The 15,368-nt window shown below is 50.4% G+C and overlaps 2 protein-coding genes across 9 annotated transcripts; one reads left to right on the forward strand and one right to left on the reverse strand.

The window, feature by feature from the left end:
* Positions 1 to 65: 65 nt before the first annotated feature.
* On the reverse strand, positions 66 to 11,468 carry SLC5A6 (solute carrier family 5 member 6). 5 transcript variants are annotated; one of them, XM_012788236.3, is made up of 17 exons: positions 11,223 to 11,468; positions 10,675 to 10,741; positions 7,132 to 7,665; positions 6,753 to 6,818; positions 6,362 to 6,413; positions 5,901 to 5,968; positions 5,430 to 5,584; positions 4,875 to 5,015; positions 4,578 to 4,707; positions 3,909 to 3,997; positions 3,366 to 3,478; positions 2,951 to 3,018; positions 2,456 to 2,542; positions 2,128 to 2,309; positions 1,803 to 1,906; positions 1,450 to 1,565; positions 66 to 1,051 (listed from the first exon to the last, which is right to left on the reverse strand). In XM_012788236.3, the coding sequence occupies exons 3-17, from the start codon at positions 7,462 to 7,464 to the stop codon at positions 905 to 907; spliced, it is 1,851 nt and encodes a 616-aa protein (XP_012643690.2). In that variant the 5' UTR covers positions 7,465 to 7,665; positions 10,675 to 10,741; positions 11,223 to 11,468; the 3' UTR covers positions 66 to 904. The 5 variants fall into 5 exon arrangements, with proteins under 5 accessions (XP_012643690.2, XP_012643688.2, XP_012643689.2 ...); XM_012788234.3 differs by lacking the exon at positions 11,223 to 11,468 and adding an exon at positions 11,115 to 11,184; XM_012788235.3 differs by lacking the exon at positions 11,223 to 11,468 and adding an exon at positions 10,979 to 11,057.
* Positions 11,469 to 11,503: 35 nt separating this feature from the next.
* Positions 11,504 to 15,365, forward strand: ATRAID (all-trans retinoic acid induced differentiation factor). Of its 4 annotated transcripts, XM_012788242.2 has the most exons (8): positions 11,528 to 11,667; positions 12,043 to 12,167; positions 12,375 to 12,496; positions 13,889 to 13,960; positions 14,167 to 14,238; positions 14,333 to 14,454; positions 14,736 to 14,833; positions 15,049 to 15,365. In XM_012788242.2, exons 3-8 carry the CDS (start codon positions 12,450 to 12,452, stop codon positions 15,151 to 15,153), a joined length of 516 nt encoding a protein of 171 aa, XP_012643696.1. In that variant the 5' UTR covers positions 11,528 to 11,667; positions 12,043 to 12,167; positions 12,375 to 12,449; the 3' UTR covers positions 15,154 to 15,365. The 4 variants fall into 4 exon arrangements, with proteins under 4 accessions (XP_012643695.2, XP_012643694.2, XP_012643696.1 ...); XM_012788241.3 differs by lacking the exon at positions 12,043 to 12,167 and having other exon boundaries at positions 11,504 to 11,667; positions 15,130 to 15,365; XM_012788240.3 differs by lacking the exon at positions 12,043 to 12,167 and having other exon boundaries at positions 11,509 to 11,667.
* The last annotated feature ends 3 nt before the right edge of the window (positions 15,366 to 15,368 follow it).

Below are 15,368 nucleotides of genomic sequence, written 5' to 3' on the forward strand. Positions count from 1 at the left end.
TTTATCCTCTCCAGGGCATGGGGCAGGGTGGACAAGAGCAGTTGGAGACAATACAGGAGCCCAGATTCTAGGTCCAACAGCAGATTTTATTCCCTAGGAACAAAGATATGCAGGGAAGAAACTCCAAAAGGAAACGGGCATGGGTGAAAGAATGACACCAGTGTGGCCTGCTTCAGAAGTCAGGTAGATGGCTGTTCCACAGTGGACTGGTCATGGCCCTCGTTTCTTGGATCTACTTTTACCCTGTCCCCAAGTGTCCATCTCAGAGGTGGATGATAGAGGCAGTGATGTGGAAAACTTGCCTACTCTACACAAAGGAGAAGGGGGTACCTGTCTATTCCCAGAGGCCCAGGGACACCAAAACCTTCCTCTCAAGAACAGAGGTAGACAGATAAGAATGAGAGGGGCTTAGGTGTCACAGAAAACATTAAAGCAATCAAAGGGTCCCGCTGTGACTGGCAGAATCGGTGCTGAGATGAGACCACAAGGGAAGCAACAGCTGGCCAACGGAGCTTTGAGTTTTGTGGTGGAGACAGGTGATCTTCCAGATTGGGCCCTAAACGGGCTCTGGCTCTGTTGAATCAGAAGCTGTTATCCTTTTCCCAGAGGATTTGCTTCTATCGCTACTTCTATTGCTACTTCTGGCATGATCCTGCCTGCTGCAAGCCTGATCCTTTACAGATTGGCAAGGAATGAAGAGAAACCCTGCCCTACCCTTACACACTCGAGATGTGACAGCTTCTACTACAGGCAAGAACCTCTAAGAATAAGGTCCTTTGGTTTCGGCCAAGTCATCCAGCCCCATCCCTGCAGAACACATCAAGTGATTCATCCCTGTACTACAGGGTGGCCTCCGGCTGCTGCCTGGCACAGTGAGAACAGAGACTGGGGTCCTGAGTCCACGTCACAGGGAGGTCTCCTGGAGGACGAAGGTGGGGCTGCTCCCCTGCTGAGCCCAGCCATCCAGGGCCACCACTTCCTTGTCTTTGCTGTCCCTCAGCACACCATTCGCCATCTTCTCTGGAAATAGGTCAGTGTCTACCGGGAGGTCCTGGGGACACGAAAAGCAAAAGGGATGGGGCTGCTGAATATGGACATGGGGTGGTGAAGGGATTCATGCAAAGGTCCCTGCTAGAAGGAGCCAAGCAAGGCTGGGTAGGGGAGAGGGGAGCAGGGGGAAGAAAAGGAGGAACAAAGCATGGTGGGAGGGGTTTAAGAGGGATGGGGGGGGAACGGGACACATCTGTGGGCTGAGCTCCACACCCCTCACTTCCAGTAAGGCCCTGTGGTAGCAGGTGGGACAGCTGCTGTGGGACAGTCCACACTTAGCAGCTCCTCAGAGAGAGGGGTGCTGGGGCAGGGGGAAAGGAAAGGGGAGGAAGGGAACCCGAATGGTCTGGTGGCATCGGCAAAGGGAAGGGAGGGGATTGTTTGGACAGCAGGTACTACCTGGCTGTAGCTCCTGCAGGAGAGCCTCTTCTGATAGGACAAGGGCAGGAAGGCAAGCAGTTTTGGCAGCACTGGGTAAATGGTCCCAGGCTTCAGAGGCCGGCCCCGCATTCCCCCTAAAGGCAAAGGCACTTCTGAGTCTCCTAAGTGGAACTGTGGAACTATCCAGAGCAGCAAGCTCTCTTCTCCCTCTAGGGCCACTGCCCTCTCCCACCTCCTGGATCTTAGTGAGAAACCTGTCATGGACACCCAAGATCTCAGAGGGTAGGGTCCCCTCTCCCAGCAGACTGCAGAGTCTGAGGGCCCTCCCTCAGCCCCTCCTGTTCCTCTGCCCCACAATCCCACACCCTCACCGGTGAGCAGACTGATAGTCAGGCCCACGACAATGACCGTGGTGGAGTTGTGGGCACTGTACCACATATAGGACAGGGAGTAGAGCCGCTGCAGCCCCGTGGGCCTGGGGAGAGGAGAGAGGGGATGACAGTTAGTTAGCAATTTCTTAGATGGGTGTCCCTTAGGCACTTGGCTCTGACTACCTGAATGGTCCCAGAGTCTTGGGACCCAATACCCAACATTACCCTGAGGCCTCTGATGGCCCATGCCTTAGCAAAGCCCCCGTGAAATCCCTCAAAAATGAGCTTCTATCCCTAAGGAGAAAGACAGCAAGCTCCGCCTCACTTGGAGAGGGTAGTTGAGGACATCAGTGTGGTCACAGTAGCAGCAGTCAGATTGCTGGGCAGGGAGAAGCTGGATCCATTAGGGGGAGAGGGCGCCACTCCGGAGCCCATGCTGGTCACTATGCTCCCAATGCCAATCCAGAAGGCCATGATGAGTCCAGCCAACAGGCCCACGATGGCACCCTGCCCAGAGACACGGTGCAATCTACTGTCACAAGGCCAGCCCTCCCGTCCTTCACACCAGTCCCCAGACCTGATGAGAGCCCTGCCAACCCATTCCCCAGGCTGATCCCACTGCACATGACTAGGGAGCCAGATGCATCACTCACAGGAGGGTTGGCACAAGGAAAGAAAATCCCAAGACAGAAGAGTCCAAGCAGTGGCCCCCCAACCATGCCAAAGATGCTGATTGCTGCCTGGAAGGACAGGGTTGAAGGGGAAAAAAAACAACACATAGGCTCAGAGACCCCCAGCCTCATGGTAGAACACAGCCACCCACCATTGCCTCAGAGCCCATCAGATCTTTCTCTTGTACCTGGAACCACAGAAGTCATGAATCCAGAGGGCAGGGGTGGTTAAGGGAATATGCTTTGGGTTCTCTTCTGAGGCTGATCCTTAGATCTCTCTGAGCCCAGACGTCCCAGGAATGACCCTAGGGCTTTTAGCTACTTGAGAGTCTGGTCACAGTAAAGTTGGTCCGTCAAAGGGAAATTTCTGACCCCTGCCCCTCTTTCTTTCCTCTCAAAATAGCTGCCTTCCTCAATTTCCTGTTTCAATCAATTCCTTTCCCTTAAACATTGCTTCCCCTCCACCACAGTCATTACCTGCAGCACAGGTCCCATCTGGGAGGAAACATAGGCCATCCCCAGACAAAGCAGCCCATAGCCAAATGCTGATGGGGAGAAGAAAGGAAACAAGCAGATGTGAGTTAACACAAGAAAAACACTTAAGCAAGGCTCCTTGCCCAGCCAAACTGCCACCTCTGTGTCCCCAGAAACAAGGACACTCTACCAGACACCCAGCTCCAGACCCCTGCCACCAAGTCCTCACTCCTACATGACTCAGAGACCTCCTAGGAGATACTCTGAGATGTCACCAACCAGGGAGTGAAGACTATGTGCTTCACTGGGCAAGTGCAAAGCACAGGGTAAAGCAGGGGTCTCACAGCACACTGAGGACAGCAGTCAAGGTGTAACTTAGAAAGAAGCAGGCTGAAGAGATGAGGGAGCATAACCTCACCAAGGCTTCTGGAAAGCATGATGGCCCGGGCTTCAGAGAACTCAGGGAACCAGGGTCGAATCAGGTCTTCCATCGTCACAGTTGCCAATGAATTAAAAGCAGAGGATATGGTGCTGGAAAGAAGGAAGAGAAGTAGGAGCTGCATTGAGTCTGGGAGCTGAGAGAAGCAGAACTAACACAGGACTCTACGGAGGGACTAACAGGGACTCTACACCCTAAAGAGGGAGAGAAAACTTGTATTGCCAAAAACCTCCTCACAGGTGGAGCTGAGCCCACCTCAGAGGAGGCGTGGAGGCAAGGACATGGTCCTTTCCTGAGTGTAGGTACAGGTTTTGTTCAAGTAGATCAATTCCTGGTATTGTAAAAGAAGAACCCTTAACCAAAGCACAGGGAGCTGTGCTCTGTCCTGCACAGATGAATTGTCCCTGTTATCCACAGTAGATGGGTACAGTGAGAAACTCAGAGATCTCCTCCCCCACCTGTCACCTTGTACCAAGTAGGGGTCAGGTGCACCCAGCCTGAGGAAATGGTCAAAGGAGGTACCTGAGGGAGCCACTGAAGAGGCAGGCAACGAAGAGGCCAGGCAGGCCAGGCAGGTCTTTCAGGAGATCCATCACAAAGTACAGGACGAACTGCAAGCAGAGCAGAAGCCCACAGCATCCTCAGGGGGGATGCCTTCTCCAGGGCAAGCCATGCGGGGAGGCTCCCTTCGCATGTGCATGTGTCAGTACTGAGACTGGGTGTGCCAGGAAAGGGAGCCAGGCATTGAGGCATCTCTGCTGACCCACATGACTCTACTGTGAGTGGAGAGAAAATGGGCTCCAGAAGGGAATGATGCAGTTCATCTCCCAGCTAGCAGCATGACTTCCACATGCTGGCCACCTCATTGAGCCTGTTTTCTCCTCTTTGAAATGAGACTGTTGGGAGGCTTAGGAGAGACCAAGGTGTGCGACAGCTCCCAGCAGAGCATGTGGTACACAGTGGGGAGTCAGTCAAGGTACATCTCCACCCCAGCAGTGTGAGCGCTGTGATTGCTGATGCTAGGGGCTGGGATCCTCACGTGCTAGACTGCTAGCATCTCAGAGTGGGAAAGGATTTTGCCTCCATCTCCCACCCAGGGTGACAGTCCCTTCTGTAACCCACAGACACTCCTCTTGGGGGCCCCAGCAGACCTCTCTCAGGCATAAGAGGGAGCCAGGGAGGCCTTCTCACCTGGTCAGGAGCTGCCTGAGACTGCTGGGTACTCATGGGAAATCTCTGGTAATAGGCAAACATGACCAGGCCAATGAGGCAGCCCATGCCAAGGACCACCTGCTGGCAGGGGAACACCGCGTAACAGGACCTGCAAAAGAGGCCAGTGCCAAGGAAAGAAATGGTATTCACAGACAAACTGGGCACATCCCAATCCCAGTGAGTGTGTGTGTGCTCTGGCATCCTGCCTCACCCCAGTTACCACCAGGAAACCCATCCCCCAGCCCTTGCTCAGAATCTTTCTGTCCCTGCACTCACAGCACAGCAGCCTTCTCCGTGCGGGAACTGAGGTAGCGCTGCACCTGGGCCTGGTTCACCCCGTACAAGGAGAGCATCATGAAGACACCCCCGAAGGCCAAGGTCCAGAAGGTATGCCGCACAAAGGGGTCCGGATCCAGTCTATAACAGACACCACTTGGTCACCATGCCACAGCCCCAGACATACACTCAGCCTTCCTGTCCTCCTGGCAACACAAGTCAGAGAAGAGCACAGCAGAGACACCACTGCTAGGGCCAAGGGCAAGAAGCCAGGTGCACTCAACAGACAGTGCAGCAAGTTAGAGGGAGGGTTCCACTTCTCCATTCCCCAGCCGCATTCCAGGTACTCATCCCAGGTAATGTCCTGATCCCTCTTCACATCACACAGGAACCTATGATCACACTCCATCTCTGCAGGGCCAGCTTCCCACTGTCTAGTGTTGCACCTGAGGTTTCCCAGCCCACCCTCTGCTTACTACAGCCCCGAGAGCAGGCTCTAAGATGGGCAAGCTCCCAGGCACTGCAGATCCCAGCCAGGAGAAGAGATATACTTACTCAATCCCAGAGATGCGGCCATGCTGGGAAGCCACGGCCCACACATGCCACAAGCTGCCCACCTTGGCTGACCCCACGATGATAACTGCCAGCTGCCCTAGGAACATGACCAGTGTCTGGAACACATCTGTCCAGATGACGGCCTTTAGCCCGCCCTGCAGGGAAAGGACAGCACACTGCCACAGAGGTCTTCTAAACCATCCACCGTAAGGACACAGTGCCTTCAGCAAGGAGACTATACTGTTGTCAGGAGGGTAACTACTCAGACCCCGTTGACATCATTTCCACCCCATCCTGTACTTTCTTATGTCAGCCCTGTTCCTAAATCCCACCCTAAATCTCATCTCACCCTAGAATTTAATCCCATCTCCTCACCTGGATGTTTACCTCATCCCTTCTTTTCCTTCTCCTCCCACGACCCCTCCTTACTTCATCCCTTCCCCTGCATCCCCCAGAGCTTGCTGCACTTACCAGAGCAGTATAGACTGTACAGACAATGCCTAGGGTCAGCACCGACAGCCACAGATCAAAGCCAGTCACTGTAAGCAGATAAACGTCAAAATCCAATCCCTGGAAGAGGGTTTTCCAGGGAGAAGCTCCAGTGGGGCAGTCAGGTCACATCATACAGATGAAGCATTCCGTAATTAACAATGAAATAAATCACTCACCACAATGGAAAAACAATTATTACAGAGCTCCACCATAAGGTATTGATTAACCAATTCAGATGAGGCATGGTAATGTCTGAGTAGCTTTCAAGTGATATGAACCAAGCCTGCTTCCACCTCTGATAGAGACCAACCCAAGGGCCCATGCAGTGAATTAATTCCCTGTCCAAGATCAGATTCATTCTGCACTCTCCTCTGTCTGCCCCTCCCAAAGGTGCGTTCCCAGCCTGCCATGGCTCGAAGCCACGGGCTGTGACTCCTCACCTGCATTGAGAGCCAATGACGGTGCATAGAGCACAACCCCCATGTAGATCACCTGTTGGATGTGGAAAAGAGAATGTGCCAGGGAGATGAGACAAGGGTGGGAAGAGAGAGGAAGATGGACCTTAGCTCCCATATGCCAGCAGCTTCCCCTCATCTAGGCTCACTTCTCTCTCCCTTCTCCTCCCAAATTCAGGCTTGCTGCCACCACAGTATCTGTGCTAGAATTGGAAGGAACGGGCAAGCAGGATGCCTCTGGGTGCTTAGAGGATGCTGACCTCTAGCAGGAATCCTGCCAGTCTGACAGCAGGGAAGGCTCCAACTCTCACAGCATGCTTGAGTTCTGGTTCCCCTACCATTCCCCAGGCTCAATTACCATCCTCGTTCTACTTACCATCTGAAAGATAAAGGTCACGGTTCCACAAACCCGGACAGTTTTGTTGAATCGGAGCTCCAGATACTGGGTAAACAGAAAAATGGGATTCCTCCTGACTCCACCCCCACGATTCCCACACAAGTTCCCTCAAGAAGCTTGGGAATATCAGGGAATCCAATGCATACCCACTCTGAGCCCCACGCAGGATAGCGCTCTCCTTCTTCCGCCACTTCCATCCCCCCACCCCAACCTCACCCAGAAAGAACTATCAAAGCAGGTAAGTTTCTGTCACTGTCATTAGATGGAGGAGATCCAGGGTCCCAGATCCTTCATATGTGCCCTATTCCTCTTCTCCATCCCTGACCGTGGTGGCCCCATGTACTCCTCCCATGCTCACCTCATAGGCACTGGTGAGATGCAGGCGGTAGAAGATAGGGATGAAGATGTGTGCAGGAATCAGCAGCCCCAGGAAATAGGAGCAGCCCAGGAACCAATACTGGGTCCCAAATCGGTAGATCTCAGACGGCACACCCAGGATGGCCACGGCTGACTGGAAGGTGGCCAGCAAGGACAGCGCCACAGGAAGGCAGCCCATTTTGCGGTCTGCCATCAGCAGCTGCCCAACAGTATGGCGGCCCCAGCCACGAAAAGCATGGTAGAGCCCGATGGCAAGGGAGAGAACCAGCAGCAGGATGAACACCACATAGTCCACGGGGGAAAAGGTGGACATGACCACGCTTGTGTCTGAGGCTGGGCGGAGGGATGCTGAGGTGCTTACCCCTATATTGTGTCTGTGATCTGCAGCCAGCTGCTGCTCCTGGGCTCTGGGATGCCACTCAGCTGGGCAGTGGTAGGCAAGTGGCTGTAATCTGGTTCCCAACCACGGTTTCACAGTCCTCCTCCTCCCCCGAGTGACATTGTTCAGCGTGAGCTGCAAAGGAATCAGCAGCTTCCAGTCAAACCTAGCCTGCCTTTGTGGCCAATCCCACTCAAGTCTTATACATCCCATGGGACTTGGACCAGCCAGTGTGGTGGAGCCCTGGAAGGTCTGGAGCCCTGTTATGGGTTTGGGAGGGGAGTTAGGTGAGAGGCAAGCAGTAGAGAGACAGCTAGGAGACAATAATTTGGCCAGGACCTTTGGGTATGCAGAGTTATGAAATTCAAGAACCTTCTTAGGTCTCCAGCTGAGTAGCAAAAGAAAAATCAACTCTAGCCTAAGTTTCTTCTCAAAATAATTCCCTGCTCACATTTGCAGGCACAAACCCAGTCACTACAATCTACTAAGCCAGCAGAGCTCAGCCTGGCGCCACAACCCGGCAGGAAAGAAGACTCAGAGACTAATGACAGCAGGGCTCCCCCTATACCCTTGGCTTCAGCCTCCACCTCCCATGAGCCCATGTCACCCTCCTAAAGTGATCACTAGTGAGACTGCCTCTGTGGCAGCCCCAAACTCTATTCCAGGCATCTCCAGGCCAACCACCCCATGCCCCTTTCTTGAAGTTCTTCCCAACACCCCTAGAAAAGCCCTGCCATCCACTTCTCAGCCCCTCTACCTGACACATCACAGTAAATAGCAGATTCGGGAAGAGCAGTGGGATTCAAAAGTGAAAGAAGCAAGGTGAGAGGGCACCATCCTGGAGCCAGGGGTTCAGAGTAATGATTTCAGGGCTATTTTGGAGAGGAGCAAACCAGCCAGGGATCTGTGGGGCAAAGGGACCAGACATGGAGAGTGGTCCCATCCTGCTGGAGGTAGACACCTACCTGGATAAGCAATCCCTGTTCAGAGGCAGAGTTGCCTGGAACTGGGCAGAAGCTGAGGATCTGGCTTTATAAGTGGCTAAAGTGAGATCAGGAATTGGGGGTGGGGTGATGCTCAGCAGTCATTTGTTCTGGCCCCTTAGGGTAACCAATCCCTGTGATCCAAATGGCCCTATCACCCTATGGCCCCCACCACCAACTCAGCCCTACAGGCTACAGAATAGGGAACAGGGAGCTAATATTCAACAGCATTCCTAAATGGATTAGGCTTTCAGCCTAAGTCACTCTTGGCACTCTGCTGGAGAGAGTTGGAAAAGAAGAACTGAAAGAAAACAAGAAAGTTGATTTTCTAACTCCTATACAAGAAATATTAATCCTCCAAGATTATATCCCCAATCCTCAGAGAAACAACGGTAGGATGGTAGTATTGCAAATCTTAAAGAAATCTTTGGAAATCACTATTACAAACACCTCCCCCCCAGCCCCAATTTCACAGACAAGCACACTAAGGCGCAGATGGTTCAAATGATCTTTCCAAAAGCACAGAGCCAACTACTGCCACAGGCTAGATTAGAACCTAGGTCTAGTGATTTCACCATCTATCCTGCTCACCACACATATCATAAATATTGTACTGGTATGGGAAAAAAACACCAGAGAATGCCAGAATTAAATGGCCTAACATGATAAAAGTTAACATTTGTTGAACACCTGCTCAGTAAGCCAGCAGTGTTAGGTGCTTTATAAACATTAGTAATAATAAATAATAATGACAGCTAACACTTTCAAAATATCATGGCTTAGATTAAAACATCAATAACCTCTAGTTCTCACAAGAATACTGAGAGGTTAAATAGCTTAAGGTTATGCAGTATGACACAAGACAAGGGAGAAACAGTCTGCCTGCAGCTGTGACAGATGATTCACCAGGGGCTGACCCTGTCCTCACAACTCCCCATATCAGGGTAGGAGCAGAGTGTTAAATGTATTCAGTCACTCACAGGACATAGTTTAGACTTCAACTAATCAAGATACAGATTAATATAAACCATGTTTTCTGTTCTTGCCCACTAGGAGAAAGATCAGGCTGTCTTCTGGCTCTCCCACACTTTGCTCTTGAGGAGATGTCGCCTAGTTGGCAAGATACAGTCTCATGCAGACTAAACCTGAACTCTGAACCTTGTGGGGCCAGTAAAGCAAGGAAATCAGAGCTGGCAACCCTTGGATCACATGTTCTACAGAGTCACAAATACTAGAGCCTAAAATGAGGTTCCCAACAGGCCATTCTGGTTTAACCTAAAGGTGCCCTGGGCCTCTGCACATTGCAACACCCTGAGTTTTCTCACTTGTCCCTGGCAAGTTTTTATTGTTATGATAGAGATGACAGGAAGTGCTGGAAGGTAAAAGGAGAGATGTCTGCTGTAGGCAAATAACATGGAGCACTAACAAGTTAGTGGTGTGAATAGGCAGGTGGTTGGAGAAAGAAAGGCCCCAGTACAGGACACAGATGTACAGAAATGGAGATTCTCTACTAATGGGGCTTCCTGATAGAATTCTATCTGCATGATGTGCAGAGAACCCTTCCTGGTAGCTGAAGAGAGAGCTGGACAAGACAAGAAATACCTGATCCAGTAACAAACCCTTCATCCCCCACAATTCTAAGAACAGAGCAGTGATCCAGACCTTATGGACTTGCGTCTCTCTGTGTGGGAGCCAAAAGGAAGAGCTCAGTTGTTTCGCTGAAACTGTAACACACTAGGGCACAAACAGCAAGGTGTGGGGCCCCTTGTAAAAAAAAAAAAAAACTAACTCACTTGGGTCACACACTGCACTGGATTGCTTTGACTCCTACAAAAGGCAAAGGGGTCACCGCAGGACCAATTGTTGCAAAAAGATTCCCTTTAAAATCTGTCCTTGGGTCTAAAAGGCTTTGGTGGCCCTCATTAAAATGCAAATAGCTACTAACACCTTAGAAAATTTGCCAGCCAGCAGAATGTAAATCCTTTCAGGAAATTTCAGGCAGATACCAGGGAGTATATTGAAAGGAAAAGATTCTGTCGGCCTTAATGAGCTTCTGGCTGGTCCTAACCAAAGCCAACACCAGTCCCTCACGAAGCCGGGCTTCTCCGGCGCCCTTCAGTCAGGGCCCCGGCCACCCTGGGGCAGCGCTGCCCTCCCTTACCTCCGTGGTTCAGCCAGGGCTAGGAAGGTCCCTTCGTTCTTCCCGAGATCAGCATCGTCCCCTTTTTCTGGGAAGGCAAAGATAAGGAAGGAGTTAGGGAAGCATCTATCCCGTTCCTACCTCCTCGCCAGGCTCTGGGAGGTGTCAGGAGTGAGGTGAAGGAGACTTGGTGCCCAGGGCGTTCCAAGGCTCGCGTCCTCCCGCTGGGGTTTGTGGTTTGCCCTTAGCCTTCTGCTCCTCCATCACCCTTACCCACTTTCCTTCCCGGTTTCCCCCTTCCCTCCACACGAGCGGAGACTACCACCTCGCCACTCGCACTTCAGGTAGTCCCAGTCCTCACGTCTGGAGCCCGCTTGCTCCGCCCCTTCCCTCCTCTCCGCCCCCGCCCCAAGGCAGCTCTCGGGAGCCTCTCAGCACCTGACCACACCCTCCCGGCCCACCTGCCCGGTCTCCACACGTGGGTAGCCCAAGAGCCGCACCGTAGCGCCCCGCCAGGAGAGCGCGAGGCCCCGCCCCCTGCCCGCCCCACGCCGCGCCGCCATGTTTACTGAGGGCAGATGGAGTGATCTGAGCCTCTGTGGTGACACGAACTTGGCGTCCGCACGCGGGGAACACAGGACTGAAGGAACCTGTGGTCGGCTCGGGGAAGCTGAGCGGTGACAGGAAAAGCCTTCGCTAAAGGGGAAGACGGAGAGTGGGTCGGCAAATTTCCCTGAACTGCGGCTGGGGCGCATGGAGATGGGCGCTGACCTCCCCGGGCCAAAGCAACCTACAGCCCGCCCCGGCAACTGGACCCAGCCGCTGAGGCTACGCCGGGAAAGGGCGTGACGCACTAGGGGCGGGGCCGCGCACGCAAGTCTGGCGTGCCTCCGACACGGATGTAGGGAACGGAAAATGGCGCCTCACTGGCCCAGCATTCTTAGGAGCCTGGCGCTGTGGGTTGCGGCTCTGCTCCTCGCTCTGGGCGTGGAAAGGGCTCTGGCGCTACCTGAGGTACAGAAGCAAGTTTGAGGTCGGGCTGAAACAGGGTTGCCGGCCAGCCATGTGTGTCGTTCGCCCGCGACTCTCCCCTCCCCACAGCGGGTTTGCAGCTTTGACTTTGTCTCTGAAACCTCCGTATCCCAGCCGGGTCCTGTTTCGGAGCACTCACGTTACACAGGCCTTCCATGCCCTCAACCTGCCAACGTTAAAAGACCTGTGAAACTTGATCTCCTTGTTCCTTAATGTTTGAATAACTTTAAGTTGTTCTTTCTGCAGACGAGCCTAATGGCTCTCCTGCAAGCTCTCCACGCACGAATACCGTATATAACGTGCGGTGGTAGTACTGTACTTTTTGTAATACTTGATGCGTTCTTTTTGTACCTGCAGTCCTTTTACACCCGGCCAAACGGTCTGTCAGATTACATCCCTGGAGACGGCATAATAAATATATTCGAATAGTGATCCTCAAAGATGAAGAACTTTACTGGGAGAGGTCTGGTACTAAGTCTTTGGTGAGCTGATTTGGCGTCCGGCTCTGGGGACGAAATGGCATTTCCTAGCCTAGCCTGCCTGATATAAGGGTAGGGCACCAGCCATTTCTCTACCCTGTGTTAGAGGAATTCTGGAGAGTTGTGCTGGCAGTTAATTCTTGATCCTTGTTTCTTCTTTTCTTGGCTTTTCTTTCTGGAGTTCTAATAAGGTTTCTTTCTCTTCTGCAGATATGCACCCAATGTCCAGGGAGTGTGCAAAATTTGTCAAAAGTGGCCCTTTATTGTAAGCAGACATCAGAGCTAATGCTGCATGCCCGCTGTTGCCTGAATCAGAAGGGCACCATCTTGGGGTGAGGGAGGAGAAGACATCTTTGGATACTGGATACACGCCATTCCTTGGCCTGGCTGCTTTTCTCCCTTTACATTCTTTTGAGATTACCCTATTTTTATGGCTTTCGCTGTAACCATTATGCAGGTGTCTCCCCAAACTAGATCTCTTTTAGTGTCCTTTGGCCTCTCCACACTCTAGTTATATGTGGGTACCTCTAGCTTCCTATTAAACATTTCCTGTTAAGTACACCATAACTTCAAACTCAAAATGTCATATTTTGCTTCTATTCTTTTCTTTCCCTAGTCTACCTAAATATTTATCTGTATTAAACTTTCCAAAAACCATGTTTTTCCATTATCACTCTTGCTTTAATGCTATATTTGATAACTCTCTGTTGCCCTCAGGAAAAGGCTCAAGCTGTGAACTACCACAGACTAGTCCCAACCCAGTTTTTCAACATTATTTTATATTCTCCCCAATTTTTTTTTTTTTTTTTTTGAGACAGAGTCACTCTGTTGCCAGGCTAGAGTCCTGTAGCATCAGCCTAGTTCACAGCAACCTCAAATTCCTGGACTCAAGCAATCCTTCTGCCTCAGCTTCCCAAGTAACTGGGACTACAGGCATATGCCACCATGCCCAGCTAATTTTTTCTATATATTTTTAGATGGCCAATTAATTTCTTTCGATTTATAGTAGAGACGGGGTCTCACTCCTGACCTTGAATGATCCTCCCACCTCAGCCTCCCAGAGTGCTAGGATTACAGGCGTGAGCCACCATGCCCAGCCTATATTCTCCCAATTTTTGCAGTTTGTAGGAACTCAGTAAATATGTATAAAATAAAAGAATGGACAGCAATAGATATTGATGGAAAAAATAATGTGGCATAGTCCTTAATGTCCAGAAGTTTACAACCAGTCTGTTTTAGGAAATATACTTGGAAAACATTTTCATTTATATGCCTTGCATTTTTTTTTTCATTTAAAGGCCTTCTGTGGATCTGAAAATCATGAGATTCATTAATGTAGACAAGAAACACAAATTTCTTCCAATATATGCATAGGTATACTGACAGTGCTGGCCGATAGAACTTTCTATGATGACGGAAATGTTCGTATTCGTACTAACCATTACAGTAGCCACAACGTGGTTATTCCATTTGCACTTGAAATGTGGCTAGTGCAAATGAGGCACTGAATTTTTAGCTTAATTTAAATTTAAGTAGCTATTGGTGACTGTATTGGATAATGCAGTATTAAATGTCTACCACAGCACCTAGTTTGTGGCTCTGAACACAACTGTGTTCAATTACTATTAGCTGAAAGGGGAGGGGCTATGTAGTCAAATGCAAATCTTGCCTTGGATGAAGTAAAAGAGAGATACATAGTTATATTGATTACTTTGTTTCCTCAGGCTGGATCTCCAGAACTGTTCTCTGAAGGACCCTGGTCCAAATTTTCCTCAGGCACATACTGCTGTCATCATGTAAGTGGTTAGGTACCCTCCTGCCCCAAAGTCAAATATGGCAAAAGGCTAATGGGAAAGTCTTTGGAGACTCCTAAAAAGATAGATGAATATTAATGTCTAAATTTAGGCAACTCAGGATGAGGATTAAATTACCAGTCTGGAAAGATGTGTGAATATTAACAGGGTGCTTCCCTGAGAAAATGTTAACAGTGTGTGTTTTGCAGAGACCTGCAAGCAAACCCTCTCAAGGATGACTTGGCCAACACCTTCCGTGGCTTTACCCAGCTCCAGACTCTGTGAGTAAGGGCATGGGAAGAGAATCAAAGAGGGGCAGTGCTGCAAGCTTGGCAACTGCAGGCTGTATTTTATGACTACTTGTGTTGTCTTTAGGGTACTGCCACAAGATGTCACTTGTCCTGGAGGTATTAATGCCTGGAATAATATTACCTCTTATATAGACAACCAAATCTGCCAAGGACAAAAGAACCTTTGCAGTAGCACTGGAGACCCAGGTATGTTGTCTCGCCTCCAACCATCTGGAAACTGCCCTTCCTCCCCCTTGTATTCTGCACTTTAAATCAGAAAGACAAGGTGCTTAAGTGCTTTTTGTTTAGAGTTCTAACCCCTTGGAAAGAAAAGGTCTTAAAATATATTATTGTTATTGTCAACGTTTTTATTATCTGGACTCTTCTTTCCTCTACCTTTCACCTAGAAATGATTGAGAGAATCTAAATTGAAACAGATAATTGAGAAACATACCTAAGGAGATCTTCTGTTTTTCTCTGGTTTTCAGAAATGTGTCCTGAGAATGGATCTTGTGCACCTGATGGTCCAGGTCTTTTGCAGTGTGTTTGTGCTGATGGCTTTCATGGTTACAAGTGTGCGCGCCAGGTGGGGAATTAGGCCTTCTAATTAGGGATAAGAGGAATGCATAGAGCAAGACCTATCTGAGAGGACAGCCACAAGAACAGGAGTTGATACAAATACTTAGAGGTGGAAAACGATAGGAGAATTGCCCTAGATGAGGGGAACGTACCTTAGAAAAGTGTTAGGACGTAGCCTGCTGTGTAATACTGTATGGGATGTTTTGGATCTGTTGTTAACAGGGCTCCTTCTCACCGCTTATGTTCTTCGGGATTCTGGGATCCACCACACTGTCCATCTCCGTTCTGCTTTGGGGGACCCAGCGCCGAAAAGCCAAGACTTCATAAACCACATAGGTCTTACTACTGACCTAAGACCATCCTGAGCCATCTTAGCCTTTCCACGGAGATTTGCTTCATAGACAGGCATCAAGGGCCAGCAGATCCTCCTCAAGTGTGAGGCCATTAGAAGGAAGATGGAAAATTGCACTACCCTGGAGTGGACTTGTACCAGTTCCCATTTGTGCTGTTGCTTGTAATAAACACTTTTTTTTCCTCGTCTT

This window comes from Microcebus murinus, chromosome 3 (genome assembly GCF_040939455.1).
Source record: "Microcebus murinus isolate Inina chromosome 3, M.murinus_Inina_mat1.0, whole genome shotgun sequence".
NCBI classification, from domain to species: Eukaryota; Metazoa; Chordata; class Mammalia; order Primates; family Cheirogaleidae; genus Microcebus; species Microcebus murinus.

Excerpts from the sequence above, each read along its gene's own strand:
- SLC5A6 (XM_012788236.3), bottom strand. The coding sequence starts at position 7,464 with ATGTCCACCTTTTCCCCCGTGGACTATGTGGTGTTCATCCTGCTGCTG. Across the intron at positions 5,585-5,900 it reads GTACAGTCTATACTGCTCTG|GGCGGGCTAAAGGCCGTCAT; the intron begins GTAAGTGCAGCA and ends CTTTCCCTGCAG. Across the intron at positions 1,566-1,802 it reads GACTATCAGTCTGCTCACCG|GGGGAATGCGGGGCCGGCCT; the intron begins GTGAGGGTGTGG and ends CTTTGCCTTTAG.
- ATRAID (XM_012788240.3), top strand. The coding sequence starts at position 11,569 with ATGGCGCCTCACTGGCCCAGCATTCTTAGGAGCCTGGCGCTGTGGGTT. Across the intron at positions 11,668-12,374 it reads GGGCTCTGGCGCTACCTGAG|ATATGCACCCAATGTCCAGG; the intron begins GTACAGAAGCAA and ends TCTCTTCTGCAG. Across the intron at positions 13,961-14,166 it reads GCACATACTGCTGTCATCAT|AGACCTGCAAGCAAACCCTC; the intron begins GTAAGTGGTTAG and ends TGTGTTTTGCAG.